Raw genomic sequence first — 23590 nt, 5'->3', positions numbered from 1 at the left:
CTTTACTAAGGCCCAGTAACAAGCCAAAAGCTTTCTCTCAACAGGAGAGTAGTTATCTGCAGAGGATGGTATGGATTTGCTGCAAAATCATAAGGGTCTGTGCTGTGATTCACCAATAGGAGTTTGCCAAAGACTCCAAACAGCATCTCTAGGTGCCACTGACACTATTGGATCAGATGGATCATATGACCCAAGTAGCAGAGCAGCTTGCATGTTAGCCTGAACCTATTGTAAAGCCTTCTCTTGTTCTGGGCCCCAATTGAAACTAGCAGCTTCTTTTCGAGTCATTTAATGGCTGGTGCCATGGATTAAATTGTGTCCCCCCAAAATATGTGTATCAATTTGGCTAGGCCATGATTCTCAGTACTGTGTGATTGTCCACCATTTTGTCATCTGATGTGATTTTCCTATGCGTTATAAATCCTACCTCTATGATGCTAATGAGGCAGGACCTAATCTACAAGATTGGATTGTGACTTGAGTCAACCTCTTTTGAGATATAAAAGAGAGAAGCTAGCAGAGAGACAGGGGGAACTCATACCACCAAGAAAGCAGTGCAGGGAGCAGGGTGCGTCCTTTGGACCAGAGATGCCTGTGCTGAGAAGTTCCCAGACCAAGAAAAGACTGATGACAAGAACCTTTCTTCAGAACTGACACAGAAAGTCTTCCCCTGGAGCTGACACCCTAAATCTGGATTTGTAGCCTACTAGACTGTGAGATGCACGTGAAAGCTGGACGATTAATAAGGAAGACCGAAGAAGAGTTGACGCCTTTGAATTGTGGTGTTGGCAAAGAATATTGAATATACCATGGACTGCCAAAAGAACGAACAAATCTGTCTTAGAAGAAGTACAACCAGAATGCTCCTTAGAAGCAAGGATGGTGAGACTGTGTCTTACATACTTTGGACATGTTGTCAGGAGGGATCAGTCCCTGGAGAAGGACATCATGCTTGGCAGAGTACAGGGTCAGTGGAAAAGAGGAAGACCCTCAACGAGGTGGATTGCCACAGTGGCTGCAACAATGAGCTCAAGCATGACAACGATTGTAAGGATGGCGCAGGACCAGGCAGTATTTTGTTCTGTTGTGCATAGGGCCGCTATGAGTTGGAACTGACTCGATGGCATGTAACAACAACAGAGTGTAAGAAAATAAATTCTCTTCGTTAAAGCTATCCACCACTTGTGGTGTTTTTGTAACAGCAGCACTAGATGACTAAGGCAGCTGGAATGAGGGATATGCTGCCTCCAAAATCTAAAGGTATCCACCAGGTATTGTGTCTCCTTCTTAGTTGTAAGAGGGGTCACATGCAACAACTTATCCTTCACTTTAGAAGGAGTATCTCCACATGACCCACACCACTGGACCCCTAGACATTTCACTGAGGTGGAAGGCACCTGAATTTTTGTCTGATTAATTTCCCAGCTTCTAACACACAAATATTTTACCAATAAATCCAGAGTCATTGACACTTCCTCCTTACTAGGTCCAATTAGCATAATATCAATGCAATGCACCAGTGGCTTTCACTTGGTTTTTCTTACCAAAATAGCCCTTACTCCACTTGTCAGAGATCCAGTATGGGGGTTCTGCCAGTTGCTGAGTACATCTTTTCCAACTGTGCATTATGGAAATGGGGACATTACTACAGGATGGGTCCCTAAACGTAGTCTATCCAGTGTGAGATGAACCTGCGCTAAGACTCCATTAATAACCTGATCTCCATATGCCCCCACTTTGTGTGGTTAGCCTCAGTGATGTTTTGGGTCTCCTGTAATTCCCAAAAAGTCTGATTATTTCCTTTTCTCCAATGAACAGTCATTCTTGTAAAAGGCTGTAGATCCCTTTGGGGAAGGCTGGGAGAAAGATCAACAGTATACATTTTGGGCAGTGTAATGGGGTCCTTCCTCAAGGGGACCCAGCCTCCCCTTCATTCAAGGGGTTATGGGTCTGTAAACTGGTTCAAGTCAGATTTTTTCCAAACCTCTCGAGCTGAAACACTGAATAAAGAATCTGTGCTTAGTGGGCCCATATCAATAAACTAGAACTTTATGTTCCTTGCACCATTATCCCACATCCTTAATGGACATTCCCACACATATTCCCCAGGTTTCTATTTGTACATGTTAGAAAGTCAAGTAGTTCTTTTGGAGTGTAGTGTACCTCCTCCTGGGTCACACTTTGTACTTCACCTTTGTACTTTTCACCTTTTGGTGTTTGCTGGGATTTGTCTAGTTATAGGTCTAGAAGCAAAAATAGTTAGTGGGGATGTGTTTTGAGAACATTCAGCAAGGTGTTTCAAGGCATCTGCCTCAGGTGATGCCCCCAGCAATGACTGAGGCACCTCTTCAGGCAATGACTCAAATGCTACCCTAGGCAATATCTAGACAAATGCTCTTCAGACACAGCTGGGTTAATCTCATCAGATGGGGTTGGCGTGGTTAATGGTTTTGTTGACAGGAGTGAGTCAATGGAATTTAGGGGCTCAGTGTCCCCAGCTTCCTGATTATCTGTCTTCCCATATGTCCCCATCCCAAGTTTCAGGATCCCATTTCTTCCCATTTAGTGCCCTCACATTAACTTCAGATACCATTCAGGGTTGGGGATTCAATTGGCTTTGTAATCCAGCCACTCTTAGAAAAAGACTCAGTTTAATTTTCATTTTCAGCAATATCATCTCCATTACTACAAGAAATAAAGCTTTCTTTCAGGGCACAAGTGGAAACTTTGAGGTCGTTTATGCGGGGCTTGAGCGGTGACTTTGAAGCCCTGAGCTCATCTCTTTCTTTTACCACTTTGTGTAGTGAAAGCAGGACTAACCAACCAGCTTCCTTATACTTCTCATTCTGAGAAACCTGTAGAAAAAGATCAAATGTGCAATCATCCAGAGCCTTGCCTTCACCAAAACTTGATCTATTTGTGATGAGACTGTGTATTTCTACTGGATTAGCAGTGCCTTCTTTACTGCTTCAAGCAGAGTTATCAGCATCTTTAACATCTTTAAGACTAACTACACTTGAGAACCAATTTAGAAAACTCATCCTTACAATTCTCTTTCTCTAGGACCACTCTTGATACCAAATGTCTTAGGCTGGGTTCTCCAGAGAAGCAAAACCAGTGAAATGTGTGCATGTGTGGGTGTGTGTGTAGACAGAGTGAGAGAGAGAAATTTACTATAGTGAGCCATTTCCTTGATACAAATCTTGGTATTGCCACCACCACCCGGTTGCCATCGAGTCGATTCCAACTAATAGTGACCCTATAGGACAGAGTAGAACTGTCCCCTAGAGGTTCCAAGGAGCACCTGGTGGATAAGAGCTGCTGACCTTTCAGTTAGCAGCTGTAGCTCTTAACCACTATGACACCAGGGTTTCCGAATCTTTATATATGCCAAAACCCATTGCCATCGAGTTGATTTCAACTCATAGTAACCCTACAGGACAGAGGAGCGGTTGGTGGATTCCAATTGCTGATCTTTTGGATGGCAGCCAAATGCTTAACCACTGTGCCATAAAGGATATATATATATATACACACACACACATAGAGAGAGAGAGATTTATATCAAGGAAACGGATCAAGCTGTTGTAGAAGCTGGAAAGTCCCAGGTCTGTGTGTCAGGTTGGAGGCTTCTCCTGACTTATGCAGCTGCAGGGGCTGATGAACCCAAGATCTGCAAATCAGATGGCAGGCTCCTAGCTCATGGGCTGTAGAGGCTGATGAATCCAAGATTGACAGGCTGCTGGCTCAAGTCCCAAGAATCAGAGGTCACATGACGATGAGCTGATTTAAGATCTAGAGTTTTGCTGGAAAGTCCATATATACTGGTGCAGGCCACACCCACGAGGAAACTCCCTTTCTACGGATTGGCTGCTTGCAGCAGATCTCATCATGGAGGAGATTACATTGTATCTGATCTCATCATGGAGGTAATTACATCATTACATAACTGCCAGACTACATCATAACTGTCAAACCACTGAGAATCATAACCCAGCCGGGTTAACACACCTTAACCATCACAATCATGTTACTTCCAGTTTAATCTTCATTTCTTAAATGATTTTTGTATCTAATTCTTCTTGATTTCTGTCATCCCACTTTAAATTTTTCTAATTCTGATTTTTGTTGTTCTTCCATATCTTACACAATTTTTTTAATGTCTTTAAGCTCGTTTTGAAATTGCACATTACAGTTTTCATCTGATATTTTGAGCATATCTTTCTGGTGTGCCTTCATCATATTTGGGGATGCTATTCATTTCCTTGGCCTCTTTTTATTTTGCTTATGGTAAGTTTTTGGGGATTTGATCATGATAATTATCTACTGCTCATTTTTATATAAATTTACTTTTCCTGAGCTTTTAGGTGGCTTTTTCAGATAACTCTTGTAACTTTATTGAGCTTGCTTGTTGAAGTTTTCTGGCTCTGTTCCCCTCACTCACTTTTATATTGAGCTTCTCTTTTATTCATCCCTGTTCTGCTCAATTTTGATTCTACAATTTCTGTTCAGTTTGAGACTCTTTCTGGAAGGGAGTCTTGGCTGGTCAGCTTTGCGGGTAGATAAGAACTAGGCTGCTCCAACCCTTGTAGTCCTTACCATGCTCCTTGCACTTACCTATTTTTGAAGGGGCAATGCCCCTCCAGTTTCAGCTGCTGGCCTCAAAATTAGCTTGCTACACTGGTTTGTAAATAAAATTGGTCCTTTGTGAAAGAGTTTGAGAAGCACTGCTGAAGGAGTCAGAGGAGGAAAAGATGTTAGGAGGTTTCATGAAGAGGTGGCTCTTAGGCTTGGCCATGAAGGGAAATCAGGGTAAGAATGAATGGTTCAGTTCCTCAGAGTTCTGCCCTTCACCTGTGTCATGGACTGAATTGTATCCCCCCAAATGTGTGTCAACTTGGCTAGGACATGATTCCCAGTGTTGTGTGGGTTTCCACCATTTTGTGATCTGATGTGATTATCCTATGATTATCCTATGTGTTGTAAATTCTAATCTCTACATGTTAATGAGGCAGGAGTACAGGCAGTTATGTTAATGAGGCAGGACTCAATCTACGAGATTAGGTTGTATCTTCAGTCATTCTCTTTTGAGATATAAAAGAGAGGATCCAGCGGAGAGGAAAGTTGCCTCCTACCGCAAAGAAAGAAGGGCTGGGAGCAGAGCGTGTCCTCTGGACCCGGGGTCCCTGTGCTGAGAAGATCTTAGGTCAGGGGATGACTGATGACAAAGAGCTTCCCCCAGAGCTAATAGAGAGAGATAGCCTTCCCCTGGAGCTGGCACTCTGAATTCAGACATCTAGCCTCCTAAACAGTGAGAGAATAAATTTCTCTTTGTTAAAGCCATCCACTTGTGGTATTTCTGTTACAATAGTACTAGATAGCTAAGATAGCCCCTATCTCACTTTCTTGGGGGAGCTCATCTGTTCCTATGGCTTCAAGCATCATCTACAAGGCAAACACTCCCTGAGATCTGGGTTTTCAGCTTGTTGTTGTTGTTGTTAGATGCCATCGAGTTGCCTCTGACTCATAGTGACCGTATGCACAACATAAAAAAACACTGCCTGGTCCTGTGCCATCCTCACAATCGTTGCTATGCTTGAGCTCACTGTTGCAGCCACTGTGTCAATCCACCTTGTTGGTTGCCTTCCTCTTTTCTGCTGACCCTGTACTTTGCCAAGCATGAAGTCCTTCTCCAGGGACTCATCCCTCCTGACAACATGTCCAAAGTATGTAACATGCAATCTCGCCATCCTTACTTCCAAGGAGCATTCTGGGTGTACTTCTTCCAAGAGAGATCTGTGCGTTCTTTTGGCAGTCCATGATATATTCAATATTCTTTGCCAACACAATTCAGAAGCGTCAATTCTTCTTCGGTCTTCCTTATTCATTGTCCAGCTTTCACATACCATGGCTTGGATCAGGTGCACCTTAGTCTTCAAGGTGACATCTTCATTTTTCAACACTGTAAGGAGGTCCTTTACAGCAGATTTGCCCAATGCAATGTGTCGTTTGATTTCTTGACTGTTGCTTCCGTGGGTGTTGATTGTGGATGCAAGTAAAATGAAATCCTTGACAACTTCAATCTTTTCTCCATTTATCATGGTGTTGCTCATTGGTCCAGTTGTGAGGATTTTTGTTTTCTTTATGTTGAGGTGGAATCCATACTGAAGGCTGTGGTCTTTGATCTTCATTAGTAAGTGCTTCAAGTCCTCTTCACTTTCAGCAAGCAAGGTTGTGTCACCTGCATAACGTGGGTTGTTAAAGAGTCTTCCTCCAATCCCAATGCCCTGTTCTTCTTCATACAGTCCAGCTTCTCGGATTATTTGCTCAACATACAGACTGAATTGGTATGGCGAAAGGATACAACCCTGGCGCACACCTTTCCTGACTTAAACCAATTAGCATCCCCTTGTTCTGTCTAACCTATTGCCTCTTGATCTATGTAAAGGTTTCTCATGAGCACAATTAAGTGTTCCGGAATTCCCATTCTTCGCAATGTTATCCATAATTTGTTATGATTCACACAGTCGAATGCCTTTGCATAGCCAATAAAACACAGGTAAACATCCTTCTGATATTCTCTGCTTTCAGCCGCTATCCATCTGACATCAGCAATGATATCCCTGGTTCCATGTCCTCTTCTGAAACCAGCCTGAATTTCTGGCAGTTCCCTGTCGATATACTGCTGTAGCCATTTTTGAACAATCTTCAGCAAAATTTTGCTTGCATGTGATATTAATGACATTGTTCTGTAATTTCCACATTTGATTGCATTGCCTTTCTTAGGAATAGCCATAAATATGGATCTCTTCCAGGAAGCTGTCTTCCAAATTTCTTGGCATAGATGAGTGAGCACCTCCAGTGCTGAATCCGTTTGTTGAAACATCTCAGTTGATATTCCGTCAATTCCTGGAGCCTTGTTTTTTGCCAATGCCTTCAGAACAGCTTGGACTTCTTCCTTCAGCTTAGGAATCTTTTTAGCATCAAACTTGTAGAGCCACTTGGAGGTCCCCCAGGCATGACAAGTTCAACAAATCACAAATCATGCTCGTGACATCCCTCCAAACTCTGTCACTGCACTTCACAAGTTTTGATGTTAAGTTTTTATTTTCACTTAGTTCAAATTATTTTCTAATTTTCTTATGATTTTTTTCCTTTGACAGTGGATTATTTACGAGTGCATTGTTTAATTCTCAAATATTTGGGAACTTTTCAAATATCTTTCCGTTTTTTTGATTTCTAGTTAGTTCTACAAACATTGTTCCATTCCTTTGAATTTTATTGACACTTTTTTTATGACTCAGAATATAGTGTATCTTGGTGAATGTTCCATGTGCACTTGAAAAGAATGTGTATTCTGTTGTAGTCTGGTGTTCTCCAAACGTCAATTAGATCAAGCTGGTTGATAGCGTTATTCAAGTCTTTTACGTCCTTATTAATTTTCTGACTACTTGTTCCATCAATTAGGGAGAGAAGAATGTTGAAATTTCCAACTATAATTGTGGATTTGTCTATTCCTCTTCCAGTTTTATCAGTTCTATCACTTTTTGCTTCAAATATTTTGAAGTTCTATATTTGAAATGCCACCTTTAGCACATAATGAACTGACAAATATATGAGTCGAGTCTGATTCTGGACTTGATCCACTTATGTTTCCTCACACCAGAGGCAGATTGTTTCAATTACTGTGACTTCAGACAATACTTTTGATTGTTGCTAAGGTAAACCCTCTCCCTTCCCCTCTTAAATTTTCTTTTTCAAAAATATCTTGCCTCTTTTCATGCATTTACTGTTCATTTAGAATGTGAGCATCAACTGGTCAAGTTCTTTAGATTTTTTTGGTAGGCATTTTATATATTTATTTCTCAGGGATATTTTTCCTACTGAAAATACAAAACAAAAGCTGACAAATTTTTTTTTCAAAGGGCCAGATGGTGAATTCTTTAGGCTTTATAGGGCCATATGATCTCTGTCGTTAATATGATTTCTGCCATTGTCACTGTATTGCAAAAGCAGCCACACACAATATGTAAAAACAAATGGGCATAAAACTTTACTTACAAAAACAGGCAATTGGTTGGATTTGACCTTTGAGCCATACTTTGCTGATTTCTGACATAGAAAAAGATTAATTTTTACATAGTTGTCTCGTAAATAGACTTCTTACTGAACTTTCTAATACATCATTTTTCAGTTGAGTGAATTATTTCTACATTGGCAAATATACAAAAATAATTTTTGATCTAATTTTCCAATATTTATATCGATTATTCCTTTTTATAGCCATATTTCATTGGCTAGATAACTCTAGAAGAATATTCAACTACGGCATTAACAGGAGGTATTCTTGTTTTGTTAATAGAAAGGCTCTATTTTTCACCTTTAAATATAATGTTGCCGTTGGTTTCTAATGAATGTTTTCTTTATCATATTCAAGTTTCAGATATGAGTATTGTATTTGATATCTTTTAAGAGTCCTTCTTATTCAACTTGTTTCATTATAAAGTCATTATTTACTGCTTTTTGATTGTGGATGTAGACAACCTGAATACTCCGCTGAGTAATCCATCACTCCTACTGAACACTACAAGCCTGTTTTTACTTAATGGAAACTCTCCAAGTCTTCCAAATTCAATTACCTGAACCTCAAGTCAACATAAAAGAAAATTAGTCCTTACCAGAGATTTAAAAAAAGTTAAGTAGAAAATGAAACTTTGTTGCTTTAGAGTTTTTCAAGGAGTTTTCTTTTGATTTTTTTTTTTTTAAATAAATCACTAAAATGACTTTGAGTAGACCATATAAACTTAACTGAAAACTCTATAATTTCTTGAGCTTTTGGGGGAATATGGAGAGAAAGGCCCAAAGAAAAATAAACCACTAAGACTTATCTGAGAATAAAATCTGTAATATTTATTTCTGAAAAGCGTTGGTCCAGCGTGTAGGCCTTAGGCACATATAACTTCAAAATTATGTATTTAAAGTTGAAAGTTAATATATGTATATATGCTTATATTTAAATATTTTTTAAAGTTCCTTTAAATCAGTATTCATATATTCACAAAGGTGTCAATAGGACTTTCATAGTCATATCCTAGGCAGAAATTGATTCACTGTTGGTATACAAGTTAGTATTTCAATTAGTTCAATGTTTTCAATTTGGAATTCACCTTCCAAAAATGAAATCAAAACAAATGCAATCAATATTGCCAAGTTTACTTACTAACTTCCCCAGAAAATTAAAAATTGGTCCAACTGTAAATATATAAGGCATACATTAAAGAAGGGACATGTATAACATCAAGAATTGTGCAATTTTTCTTTACAAGAACATTTCAAGGCCCAGATAAATAAACATACTTCAGGCAATACATAGTAAATCTTTTCATTTAAGTAATAGCATAGAATCCTTCTCAGGGATATTGTACATTAGACCTGTTATTTTATAATAGAGAAAAATTAAAATTAGGGATACAAATATTAAAGGCCATTCATAAAATGAATTTAACGTTCAGCATAGGTTATTATTCATACTAGCTAGAATCATCAATTTAATACAAAATACTTTTTTTGGCAAATAATTATTTGAAAAATTAGAAATTATCAATGTTAATTCAACCAATTCTAGCATTCGTTAAGCCAAAGGAATAAAATAAGCCTCTTAAAAATTCAGGATTGATATATTAATATTAGGAATGTTCTCAATATAATACATAGAATATTCTGATCTCCACTGGATTACAGTTGTGCACAGTAAAGTATAGGTAAAACTGATCACTAAAACTCCCTGACCAAAATATCACTATAATTTTATGAGGCAAAGTCCTATAATAAGATGAATGTAATAATGACTACAGTCTTTTAAAAAACAGACTGTAGAAGTTTTCGTTTTCACAACTATTGAGTAGAGTTTTCTAAAATCTGTTTCCCAAATCCAACTTCTAAACGTTTCAGCAGAGGTGAGGTATTAATCAAAAGAAATGATTTAATGGAACTCTGAAGAAAAAAGATAACTATTGTAGATCTTAGTTTGGAAAATACATTCAACAAAAGAGATACCATGAATGACTCAGAAATGATTTAATAATGCCTATATCAAAGTTTTATATCAAAGTGTACCAGTTAGCTAAAGTGCAAATAGGAAGAGGCAAGTAAAATGTATAATTGCCTCTAACAAAGCAGACTGAGTAATACGTTAAGTTTAGGGTGGAACAGGAAAGAACTCAAGCTAGGCAAAAATATCCTCATGGACTTTCTGTACAAACATCTATTTTAGTTTGGGACTATTCACTAGTGTGCTCAGGTGATGGAAAGGAGAAACTCTGCCCACCCAAGAAATGCTTCCCAGACCAACAGGCCCTTATTCAGCTGCTCTGTGAAGGCAGCTCATCTTCTGAGGTCCTTGGGTCCCCAAAGGAGCATTGGAAATACAAGAAAATGGGATCCAATTTGCTTCAAAAGTTGGTCCATTCTAATTAGACTCTTTTGTAAATTGAGTTGTTCAAGCCAGAAGTACAGACTCTTCAGTTAAAGAACATGGACAAGCATCTGTCTTGAAATGCCTGCAGGAGATCATGACGTGATCTTGCAGTTTACTGGCCCTATGTTCTCCCAGAATAAGGACTCTATAAGTCCTGGAAATCCACAGCTCCCTTTAGCCACCTTAATAAATAAGATTTATTTTAATAAATTTAATATATTATTTAAATCTTAGTAATATTTAGCAAATAATATCTTAATGAATATAGTTTAAATCCATTATTGGGCTCTGTAATCCTTTCAGCCAAATAGCCAAGCTGCAGTTCTTTTATGTAACTTTTGTTTCATTGGAAAAAGTAGGAGGGTATTTTGATATTGTCTGGTAATATCAATGAGTGAACAGGAAACCAAATTATGCTGCCTTCAGGGAGTTTTTAGAAAGCAAATCAATTGACTATATCAGGAAAGTACACTGTATACAAAGCAAAGCTCTTGTAAACATGTTGTTTATGACAAGGCTCCAAGCCACTTGGTAATTTCAAGTGAGAGGCAACAGAAGTCTTTCTTAATCCGAAGTCAGAATTTTCTGAAGAACTTCAAGCACAATTTCATAACAATAGTGGTACTGCTCCTATATACACATATATATGAAAAACAACAGAATGTTAAGTAATTGAATATCATATTCACTTTTAGAGAACACATATAATTTTCAACTATACAGAATAGTTCCTAAAAAGAACACTTAGCCAAGAATTTATTTATGCAAAATATACTTCTTAAAATATCAGAAGGATAATGACCAAAATATAGTTCTTGATCTAGATGTATTTAACTGAAAGCTTAAGTGAACAGAGGAGAAAATGACTCAATTTCCTTATATCTTCCCTTACTAAATTAAATTTTAAAAGCCCCTTGAATTAATCTTGACATTTTAACTGAACACAAATATTTTATTTTGAACTTGTAATATGAGCAATATTAGAGCAAAAGTAATGTTTACTTCAAACAATGAGAATTTAATCATGTATGCAAAATAGCTTTATAAATTTTAAGGTCCCATACAATATCAAGTGAGAGCGTACCTTTGTCTGAATCATGCCACAACGGTGCTCTCTCATTTGGGTCACGATATTCTTGATGTTGAACTAGAACAGGATGAGAATAATTCTGTATTATCCACATGGGTAAAACACAAATACGTAGATTGCCCAATGAGTACTCCATACCTCCTTCCAGTAAAAGAGATGTTAAGATTCAACCAGAAAGGTTTCACTTTTAGTCACAAGAAAATGTACTATTTTTAACCTAGTCCAATGGATAAGGCAGACTTGTTTAAACAGGTTTCCAGGACAAAGCAGGAAGCAATCATTTACAGCAAGAAGCGTTCTCCAAAATAAATAAATAACTTTGCCCCTGAGTATATCTTTCTGTTCTTCAAAGAGAGAACTTACAGCAGCAATGTAACTTTGGGGAAGTCTGCGGCATGTAAGACTCTCCTTCCGTGATAGCAGCACAGTTGTTTCTCACACAGCCCTATCAACTTAAGTGGAGACCCTGAGCAACAGTCTGCTCAACACCAGATTCTGCACCATGCTCACGGCCATCACTAGTCCATAGTGAGATGAGTGCAGAAACTGAGAGTAAGTGTTTGGAAATATTTACGGCAATCTGACACGGGCACAGCATTTGAGAGAACGAACAGCGGAATGGGATATAGCCAGTTTGGATGGTGAACTCACCGTAAGAGTCATTAACCGTGCTAGTACCAACATGTGCAGCAAGATGACATTGAAATGTGATATTTTCAGTTAGTTTGTCAACTGCAACTCAAAAGTATATAAAAATTTGAGAAAATCCAAGCATTTCTTTATTTTTACAACTTGTTATTTTTATAATTTACATAATTAAGCCTGTTTTTAAAACGTTTTATTTTGAAATAATTACAGATATTCAGGAAGTTGCAAAAAATGTACAGGGACATTCCATATCTCCTTCACCCAGTTGTCCCCAGTGATAGAAACACTGGTGGCTACAGCTGCTAACCAAAAAGGTCAGTAATTTGAATCCACCAGGTGCTCTTTGGAAACCTACGGGGCAGCTGGAATTGACTTGACAGCAAAGGGTTTCAATGGATTTAACAATAAAAAAAAAAAAATTACAATAGTATAATGTAAAACCAGGAAAATGACATTGGTACAATTCACCAAACTTTTTCAGATTTTAGTTTTACATGCAATCACTTGTGTGTGTGCGTGTTTGTATATGTGCATGTGTATAGTATTATGCAATTCCATTACATGTGAAGACTAATTTAACTACAATCACAATCAAGACACAGAACTGTTTTGCCCCAAGACTCCCTCACGGTATCTCTTTTGCGTCACACCCACCCTCCCATCCCTAACCTTGGCAACCATTAATCTGTTCTCCAGCTCTATAATTTTGTTATTTCAAGATGGCTATATGCATAGAATCACACAATATCTAATCTTTTGAGATTTGCTATTTCTTTTCACTCAGAATAATTGCCTTGAGATTCTTCCAAGTTGGATGTATCAGTAAACAGTTTCTTTTTATTGCTAAATGGTAATCCACAGTATGGATGTGCATCGGTTTGTTTAACCATCAACTTATTGAGGGACATTTGAGCTATCTCCAGTTTGGAGTTATTATGAATAAAGCAGCTATGAGCATTTACGCAAACATAAGTTTTCATATCTCTGGAATAAATGCCAAAGAATTCTGCCACTAGGTCATATCGTAAGTTTAGTTTAGTTTTAGTTTTTTTAATAAACTGCCAAACTATTTTCCAGTGTGGTTGGACTGTTTTGCATTCCCACTAGCAATGGGGTGATCTAGTTTCTCTAAATCTTCACCAGTATTTGGTGTTGCCATTATATTTTATATTAGCCATTCTGTTAGCTGTGTAGTGATATTTCATCATGGTTTTAATTTGCATTTCCCTAAAGGCTATGAAGTTGGACATCTTTTCATGTGCTTATTTGCCATCAGTATTTATCCTCTTTGGTGAAATATCTATTCATGTCTTTTGCCATTTTATAATTGGATTGTTTATTCTTTTACTGTTGAGTTTTGAGGATTCCTTATATAGTCTAGATGCAGGATCTTGTTGGCTATGTGCTTTGTGATATTTTTCCCAGTTTGATGCTTGTCTTTTCACCCTCTTCACAGGGTCTTTCACAGAACAAACATTTTTTACTTTGCTTTCCCCCTAAGGTTGGAAACAAGGATGTCTGCTCACACTGCTCTTAGTCAACATAGTACTAGAAGCTGTATTCAGCACAATAAGGCGAGAAAAAGAACTAAAGGCATACAGAATAGAACGGAAGAAATCTGTCTCTATTTGCAGATGACATGATTGTCTATATAGAATTCCCACAGAATCTTTAAAAAAAAAAAAAAAAAAAGCCCACAAAAACAAAGCCACTCCTAGAACTAATAAGTGGGTTCAGCAAGGTCACAGGATACAAGATCAACATGCCTAACCCAATCACATTTCTATATACTAACAATGAACATATGGAAACCGAAAGTAAAAACACAATGCCAATTACATTTGCCCAAAAGAAAATGAAATAAATATAACAAACCAGGCACAGGATTTGTATGTTGAAACTGACAAAAAGCTCATGAAAGAAGTCAAAGATCTAAATAAATGGGGAGACATACCATGTTTATGGACTGGAAGACTCAACATATTAACTCTGTTAATTCTCCCCAAATTGATCAATTGATTTAAACCAATTCCTATAAAAATCCCAGCAAATTTTTTTTTTTTTTACATAGATAAGCTTATTCTAAAATTGATGTAAAAGCATGGGCTGCAGCATAACTAAAACATTTTTAAAAAGAAGAATAAAGTGGGAAAATCACTCTACCAGATGTTAAGGCTTGCTATATATAGCACAGTAATCAAAACAGAATAGGGAACCAGAAAAATGCCCACACAAACATACTGAACTCATTTTTGAGAAAAGCGCAAAAGCAATTTGATGAAAGAGGAACAGGCTTTTCCACAAATGCGGCTGGAACAACTGTATATCCACAGGCAAAAAAAATGAACCTTGACCTAAACCCCACACCTTATATAAAAATCCACACAAGGAGGCGGGGCCAAGATGGCTGACTAGGTAGAACTACCGCGGATCCCTCTTGCAACAAAGACTCCGAAAAACAAGCGAATCGATCACATACATGACAATCTATGAACCCTGACCATCAAACACAGATCTAAAGAGTTGACCTGAGTGACAGGGGAGCGAAAAGCTGCGCCCTGAAACAGCGACTACTTCTGGAACCGGTGTCCCACTCCACAGCCTTGAGCCCTTGCGGTTCCCCGGTGCTGAGTGGCAAGCGGCAGGGCTGATTGTGGCTTGTTGAGGTGGGGCAGGCATGGGACACAGCCCGAACCTCTAGCCCCCTAATCTTAGCCAGCGCAAGCAGGCTGCATTGACACGGCTAACGAGAGAACAAGCAACCACGGGGAAGCAGCAACTATTTTCGGAGCCTGGAGCCAGAGTCCCAGTCAGAAAACCTTGGCGCCAGGCTTTGGACTGGGCGCAGGGGAGCTGAGCACGGCTTCCTGAGATGGTGCAAGCACGGGATGCCGCCCTAGCCCCTTGAAGTGACCTCAGGGGAAGCCCAGCCAGTGCATGCAGGCAGCGCAAGGACGCAGCTGACAGAAGTCACTGGGAGGAAGTGACTCGTTTTGGAGCCTGGAGTACGGCGTCCCAGCTGGGGAACTTTGGTGCTGGGCTTTGGACTGGGAGCGGAGGAGCTGACCACAGCTTCTGAGACAGCAGAAGCATGGGACGGGCCTGACCCTCGGGGGCAATCTCAACCCAGCTAGAGCACACAGGCTACATGCCCCTCTGGAATATCAGATAAAACAGTCATCACCAAGTAAGATAAGTAACTTTGTCTATATTGCTGGGTGCTACTCTCTCCTATCTATCTGATTCCTCCCCTCTCTGCCCCAGGTGGCTTCATTAACATTGGAATTTCCTGTGCCAGGGAGTGAAGTGCTCTGCAGGGTTTTTTTTTTTCCTAACCCATTCCCCTGGCCTCAGAGAAGCAGCTAACAACCCAGGGATCAAAAATCCTTCCCTGACTTCCCTATATAAAAAAAGAAAATTTCTTTTTTTTTTTTTTGTATGCTGGAATAAAATACAGAACCAGCTCCAGCCATGCATATGAGATCCACAGTCTTTGGCTTTCATCCCTACAGGGAACAATGTGGCTATTATAATGCAAAGGCCATTCTGATAGAGATCTAACTGTAATCCTTTTAGCTGATCACTGGAAAGACAAGTTTTCTAGATCTGACATCTCTACCTATTAAACAGAGCCCTCATTGATCCACAGTGGGGAACTGAGGGCTGAAGCTCCACCCAAACTACCTAGCCACATGCCAAAGGGGTCTGAGGATACCAAGGCCTACCAATCTTTAGAGGTACAAGCATTGGGTGCCTAAGGTAGAGCTGCAGAACCCATCCACCAAAGTGCTTTAGGAATAGAGACAAACCTATCTCACTGGCACGTGGGGGAAGGCTGTCAGCATCCTGCCCCCCCCCCCGGAGTGTGACCCCCTGCCGCCACTAGAATCTGGTGCACACAACTATCACCACTACTCCTATAAGTTAATAGGTGACAGTCTACACCACACATTTGGTGACCCAAAATCAGAACACCTAAGCTGATTCTATTCAAGAATAGTGAATGGACTCTTAGGCTTATATATCTGGTAACAGCCCAAACCACCTGAAAATAGGACATAAGTGATTCAAAGGCTACAACAATCAAGACAGAGCAATCTAGTAGCCCATCTGGGTATACTGAAACAAAACAAGATAAGACTCAGTGAGCAAATGTAAAATAAATCATTATAATATCTTATAGATGGCTCAGAGACAGCAGTCGATATCAAACCACATAAAGAAGCAGACCATGATTGGTTCTACAACTCCCCAAATTAAAGATTCAAAATCTTTCCCAAATGACGATACAATCCTGGAATTGCCAGATGCAGCATATAAAAAACTAATAAGCAGAATGCTTCAAGACATCAGGGATGACCTCAAAAATGAAAATAAGGCAATCTACAGAAAAAGCCAAGGAACACACTGATAAAGCAGTTGAAGAAATCAAAAAGATTATTCAAGAACATAGTGGAAAAATTAATAAGTTGCAAGAATCCACAGAGAGACAGCATTCACAAATCCAAAAGATTAACAGTAAAATTACAGAATCAGACAACTCAATAGGAAGTCAGAGCAGAATCGAGGAATTGGAATGCAGAGTGGGGGAGATAGAAGATAAGGCAATAGACACCAATATAGTTGAAGAAAAATCAGATAAAAGAGCTAAAAAAAATGAAGAAATCCTAAGAATCACGTGAGACTCTATCAAGAAGAATAACTTGCATGTGATCGGAGTTCCAGAAAAGGGAGGGATAACAGAAAACACAGAGAGAATAGTTGAAGATCTGTTGGCAGAAAACTTCCATGGCATCATGAAAGACGAAAGGATATCTATCCAAGATGCTCATCGAACCCCATATAAGATTGATCCAAAAAGAAAATCACCAAGACATATTATCATCAAACTTACGAAAACCAAAGATAAAGAGAAAATTTTAAAAGCAGCCAGGGATAAAAGTAAAGTCACTCACAAAGGAGAATCAATAAGTTCAGACTACTCAGCAGAAACCATGCAGGCAAGAAGGCAATGGGATGACATATATAGAGCACTGAAGGAGAAAAACTGCCAGCCAAGGATCATATATCCAGCAAAACTCTCTCTCAAATATGAAGGTGAAATTAAAACATTTACAGATACACACAAGCTTAGAGAATTTGCAAAAACCAAACCAAAGCTACAAGAATTACTAAAGGATATTGTTTGGTCAGAAAATCAATAACATCAGATAACAACACAACACAAGGTCATAGAACAGAACATCCTGATATAAACTCAAATAGGGAAATCACAAAAACAAAATAAGATTAATTTTAAAAAGAAAAAAATGCTCAAAACAGGGAATCATAGAAGTCATTATGTAAAAGATAACAATAATCAAAAAGAGGGACTAAATACAGGAGGCACAGATCTTCCATATGGAGAGGAAAACAAGGCGATACAAGTTAGGTTTTTACTTAGAAAAATAGGGGTAAATATTAAGGTAACCACAAAGAGGTCTAACAATTCCATAATTCAAAAAAAAAAAAAAAAAACCAAGAAAAACATAACAACTCAGCAAACATAAATTCAAATACTATGAAAATGAGGAACATACAATTTACAAAGAAAAACTTCTCAGCGAAAAAAGTGGAAAAATGAAATTGTCAACAACACACACAAAAAGGCATCAAAATGACAGCACTAAAGTCATACTTATCTATAATTACACTGAATGTAAATGGACTAAATGCACCAATAAAGAGACAGAGAGTCTCAGACTGGATAAAGAAACACAATCCGTCCACATGCTGCCTACAAGAGATACACCTTAGACTTAGAGACAAAAACAAACTAAAACTCAAAGGATGGAAAAAAATATATCAAGCAAACAACAATCAAAAAAGAGCAGGAGTGGGAATATTGATTTCTGACAAAATAGGCTTTAAAGTTAAATCCACCACAAAGGATAAAGAAGAACACTACATAATGATTAAAGGGACAATTTAACAGGAAGATATAACCATATTAAATATTTATGCACCCAATGACAGGGCTGCAAGATACATAAAACAAACGTTAACAGAATTGAAAAGTGAGATAGACCCCTCCACAATTATAGTAGGAGACTTTAACATACCACTTTCAGAGAAGGATAGGACATCCAGTAAGATGCTCAATAGAGACATGGAAGATCTAACTGCTACAATCAACCAACTTGACCTCATACACCTATACAGAACACTCCACCCAATAGCTGAAAAGTATACTTTTTTTTCTAGTGCACATGGAACATTCTCTAGAATAGATCACATATTAGGTCATAAAACAAACCTTTGCAGAATCCAAAACATCGAAAGCATCTTCTCAGACCACAAGGCCATAAAAGTGGAAATCAATAACAGAAAAATCAGGGAAAAGAAATCAAATACTTGGAAACTGAACAATACCCTGCTCAAAAAAGACTGGGTTATAGAAGACATTATAAAAAAAGACATTAGGAGGGAATAAAGAAATTCATAGAATGCAACGAGAATGAAAACACTTCCTATCAAAACCTCTGGGACACAGCAAAAACAGTGCTCAGAGGTCAATTTATATCGATAAATGCACACATACATAAAGAAGAAAGAGCCAAATCAGAAAACTGTCCCTACAACTTGAACAAAGAGAAAGAGAGCAACAAAAGAATCCATCAGGCACCAGAAGAAAACAAATAATAAAAATTAGAGCTGAACTAAATGAATTAGGGAAGAGAAAAACAATTGAAAGAATTAACAAAGCCAAAAGCTGGTTCTTTGAAAAAATTAACAAAATTGATAAACCATCGGCCAGACTGACTAAAATAATACAGGAAAGGAAACAAATGACCCGAATAAGAAATGAGATGGGCCAGATCACAACAGACCCAACTGAAATTAAAAGAATCATATCAGATTATTTCAAAAAATTGTACTCTAACAAATTTGCAAACCTAGAAGAAATGGATGAATTCCTAGAAAAATACTATCTATCTAAACTAACACAATCAGAAAGAACAACTAAATACACCCATAACAACAAAAAAAAAGATTGAAAAGGTAATCAAAAAACTCCCAACAAAAAAAAAGCCCTGGCCCGGATGGCTTCCCTGCAGAATTCTACCAAACTTTCAGAGAAGAGTTAACACCATTACTACTAAAGGTATTTCAAAGCATAGAAAATAATGGAATACTACCTAACTGATTCTATGAAGCCAGCATATCCCTGATACCAAAACCAGGTAAAGACACCACAAAAAAAGAAAATTACAGACCTATAACCCTCATGAACATAGATGCAAAAATCCTCAACAAAATTCTAGCCAATAGAATTCAACAACATATCAAAAAAATAATCCACCACGACCAAGTGGGATTTATACCAGGTATGCAAGGTTGGTTCAATATTAGAAAAACCATTAATGTATTCGACCATATAAATAAAACAAAAGATAAAAACCACATGATCTTATCAACTGATGCAGAAACGGCATTTGACAAAGTCCAGCACCCATTCATGATAAAAACTCTCAGCAAAGTAGGAATTGAAGGAAAATTCCTCAACATAATAAAGGACATCTATACAAAGCCAACAGCCAACATCGTTCTAAATGGAGAGAGCCTGAAGGCATTTCCCTTGAGAGCGGGAATCAGACAAGGATGCCCTTTATCACCGCTCTTATTCAACATTGTGCAGGAGGTCCTAGCCAAAGCAATTAGGCTAGACAAAGAAATAAAGGACATCCAGATTGGCAAGGAAGAAGTAAAATTACCTCTATTTGCAGATGACATGATCTTATACACAGAACACCCTAAGGAATCCTCCAGAAAACTACTGAAACTAATAGAAGAGTTCGGCAGAGTCTCAGGTTACAAGATAAACATACAAAAATCACTTGGATTCCTCTACATCAACAAAAAGAACATCGAAGAGGAAATTACCAAAGCAATACCATTCACAGTAGCCCCCAAGAAGATAAAATACTTAGGAATAAATCTTACCAAGGATGTAAAAGACCTACAGAAAGAAAACTACAAAGTACTAACACAAGAAACTAAAAGGGACCTACACAAGTGAAAAAATATACCTTGCTTATGGATAGGAAGACTTAACATAGTAAAAATGTCTATTCTACCAAAAGCCATCTATATATACAATGCACTTCAGATCCAAATTCCAATGACATTTTTTAATGTGATGGAGAAATAAATCACGAACTTCATATGGAATGGAAAGAGGCCCCAGATAAGTAAAGCATTACTAAAAAAGAAGAACAAAGTTGGAGGCCTCACTCTACCTGATTTTAGAACATATTATATAGCCACAGTAGTCAAAACAGCCTGGTATTGGTACAACAACAGGCACATAGACCAATGGAACAGAATTGAGAACCCAGATATAAATCCATCCACATATAAGCAGCTGATATTTGACAAAGGCCCAGTGTCAGTTAATTGGGGAGAAGATAGTCTTTTAAACAAATGGTCCTGGCATAACTGGATATTCGTTTGCAAAAAAAATGAAACAGGACCTATATCTCACACCATGCAAAAAAACTAACTCCAAGTGGATCAAAGACCAAAACATAAAGACTAAAACAATAAAGATCATGGAAGAAAAAATAGGGACAACGTTAGGAGCCCTAATACAAGGCATAAACAGAATACAAAACATTAGTAAAATGACAAAGAGAAACCAGATAACTGGGAGCTCCTAAAAATCAAACACCTATCCTCATCTAAAGAGTTCACCAAAAGAGTAAAAAGACCACCTACAGACTGGGAAAAAATTTTCAGCTATGACATCTCCGACCAGCGCCTGATCTCTAAAATCTATATGATTGTGTTAAACTCAACCACAAAAAGACAAACAACCCAATTAAAAATTGGGCAAAGGATATGAACATACACTTCACTAAAGATATTCAAGGTGGCTAACAGATACATGAGAAAATGCTCTCGATCATTAGCCATTAAAAGAATTTTTTTTAATGCAAATTAAAAGTACCATGAGATTCCATCTCACTCCAACAAGGCTGGCATTAATCCAAAAAACACAAAATAGTAAATGTTGGAGAGGCTGTGGAGAGATTGGAACTCTTATACACTGCTGGTGGGAATGTAAAATGGTACAACCACTTTGGAAATCTATCTGGCATTTCCTTAAAAAGATAGGAATAGAACTACCATACAACCCAGCAATCCCACTCCTCGGAATACATCCTAGAGAAATAAGAGCCTTTACAGGAACAGATATATGCACACCCATGTTTATTGCAGCACTGTTTAGAATAGCAAATAGCTGGAAGCAACCAAGGTGTCCATCAAGGGCTGAATGGATAAATAAATTGTGGTATATTCACACAATGGAATGCTACGCATCGATAAAGAACAGTGATGAATCTGTGAAACATTTCATAACAGGGAGGAACCTGGAAGGCATTATGCTTAGTGAAATTAGTCAGATGCAAAAGGACAACTATTGTATAAGACCACTATTATAAGATCTTGAGAAATGGTTTAACCTGAGAAGAACACATTCTTTTGTGGTTACGAAAGAGGGGAGGAAGGGAGGGTGGGAGAGGTTTATTTACTGATTAGATAGTAGATAAGAACTACTTTAGGTGAAGGGAAGGACAACACTCAGTACAGGGAAGGTCAGTTCAACTGGACTGGACCAAAAGCAAAGAAGTTTCCTGGGTAAACTGAATGCTTCAAAGGTCAGTGGAGCAAGGGCAGGGGCTTGGGGACTATGGCTTCAGGGGACATCTAAGTCAATTGGCAAAATTAATTCTATTAAGAAAACATTCTGCATCCCACTTTGAAGTGTGGTGTCTGGGTCTTAAATGCTAACAAGTGGCCATCTAAGATGCATCAAGTGGTCTCAACCCACCTGGATCAAAGGAGAATGAAGAACACCAAGGTCACAAGATAATTATGAGCCCAAGAGACAGAAAAGGCCACATGAACTAGATAGAGTCTTACATCATCCTAAGACCAGAAGAACTAGATGGTGCCTGGCCACAACCGATGACTGCCCTGACAGGGAGCACAACAGAGAACCCCTGAGGGAGCAGGAGAACAGTGGGAAGCAGACCCCAAATTCTCATAAAAAGACCAGACTTAATGGTCTGAGACTAGAAGAATCCCGGCGGTCATGGTCCCCAAACCCTCTGTTGGCCCACGACAGGAATCATTCCTGAAGTCAACTCATCAGACATGGAATGAACTGGACAATGGGTTGGAGAGAGATGCTGATGAGGAGTGAGCTACTTGTATCAGGTGGACACTTGAGACTGTGTTGGCATCTCCTGTTTGGAGGGGAGATGGGAGGGTAGAGAGGGTTAGAAACTGGCAAAACGGTCACGAAAGGAGAGACTGGAAGGAGGGAGTGGGCTGACTCATTAGGGGGAGAGTAAATGGGAGTATGTAGTAAAGTATATATAAGTTTATATATGAGAGACTGAATTGATTTGTAAACTTTCACTTAAAGCACAAAAATTATTTTTAAAAAAATCAACACAAATAGATCATGGACTAAAACATAAAAAATAAAACCATCAAACTTTTAGAAAAAATAGGAAAAATTTTCAGGAATTAGGCTAGGCAATGAGTTCTTAGATTTGATATCAAAAACATGATCCATAAAAGGAAAATTTGATAAAATTCGTCATCGTCATTAGGTGCCGTCGAGTAAGTTCCCACTTATAGCGACCCTATGCACAAGGGAACGAAACACTCCCCTGTCCTGTGCCATCCTTACAATCGTTGTTATGCCTTAGCCCATTGTTGCAGCCACTGTGTCAATCCACTTCCTTGAGGGTCTTCCTCTTTTCTGCTGACCCTGTACTTTGCCAAGCATGATGTCCTTCTCCAGAGGCTGATCCCTCCCGACAACATGTCCAAAGTATGTAAGACGCAGTCTCGCCATCCTTGCTTCTAAGGAGCATTTTGGTTGTACTTCTTCCAAGACAGGTTTATTCGTTCTTCTGGCAGTCCATGGTATATTCAATATTCTTCGCCAATACCACAATTCAAAGGTATCAATTCTTCTTCGGTCTTCCTTATTCATTGTCCAGCTTTCACATGCATATGATGCGATTGAAAATACCATGGCTTGGGTCAGGCGCCCCTTAGTCTTCAAGGTGACATCTTTGCTCTTCATCACTTTGAAGAGGTCCTTTGCAGCAGATTTGCCCAATGCAATGCATCTTTTGATTTCTTGACTGCTGCTTCCATAGCTGTTGATTATGCATCCAAGTAAAATGAAATCCTTGACAACTTCAATCTTTTCTCCATTTATCATGATGTTGCTCATTGGTCCAGTTGTGAGGACTTTTGTTTTGTTTATGTTGAGGTGCAATCCATACTGAAGGCTGTGGTCTTTAATCTTC

At 38.5% G+C, this 23590-nt stretch overlaps 1 protein-coding gene across 1 annotated transcript in view; it reads right to left on the bottom strand.

Moving 5' to 3' along the window:
• Nucleotides 1–10775: 10775 nt before the first annotated feature.
• Nucleotides 10776–23590, bottom strand: part of PTPN20 (protein tyrosine phosphatase non-receptor type 20) — a 109295-nt gene continuing 96480 nt past the window's right edge. Inside the window, exons 6-7 of the mRNA XM_064269092.1 lie at nt 11562–11624; nt 10776–11107 (exon numbers count right to left, since the gene is read on the bottom strand). Coding sequence (XP_064125162.1) covers nt 11042–11107; nt 11562–11624 — 129 coding nt within the window. The 3' untranslated portion in view covers nt 10776–11041. The remainder of the gene's footprint in view (nt 11108–11561; nt 11625–23590) is intronic.

Source organism: Loxodonta africana, chromosome 16 (assembly GCF_030014295.1).
Source record: "Loxodonta africana isolate mLoxAfr1 chromosome 16, mLoxAfr1.hap2, whole genome shotgun sequence".
In the NCBI taxonomy this organism is placed as follows: domain Eukaryota; kingdom Metazoa; phylum Chordata; class Mammalia; order Proboscidea; family Elephantidae; genus Loxodonta; species Loxodonta africana.
Note: the sequence above shows the minus strand (reverse complement) of the source record. Positions and strands in the feature narration are given on the sequence as shown.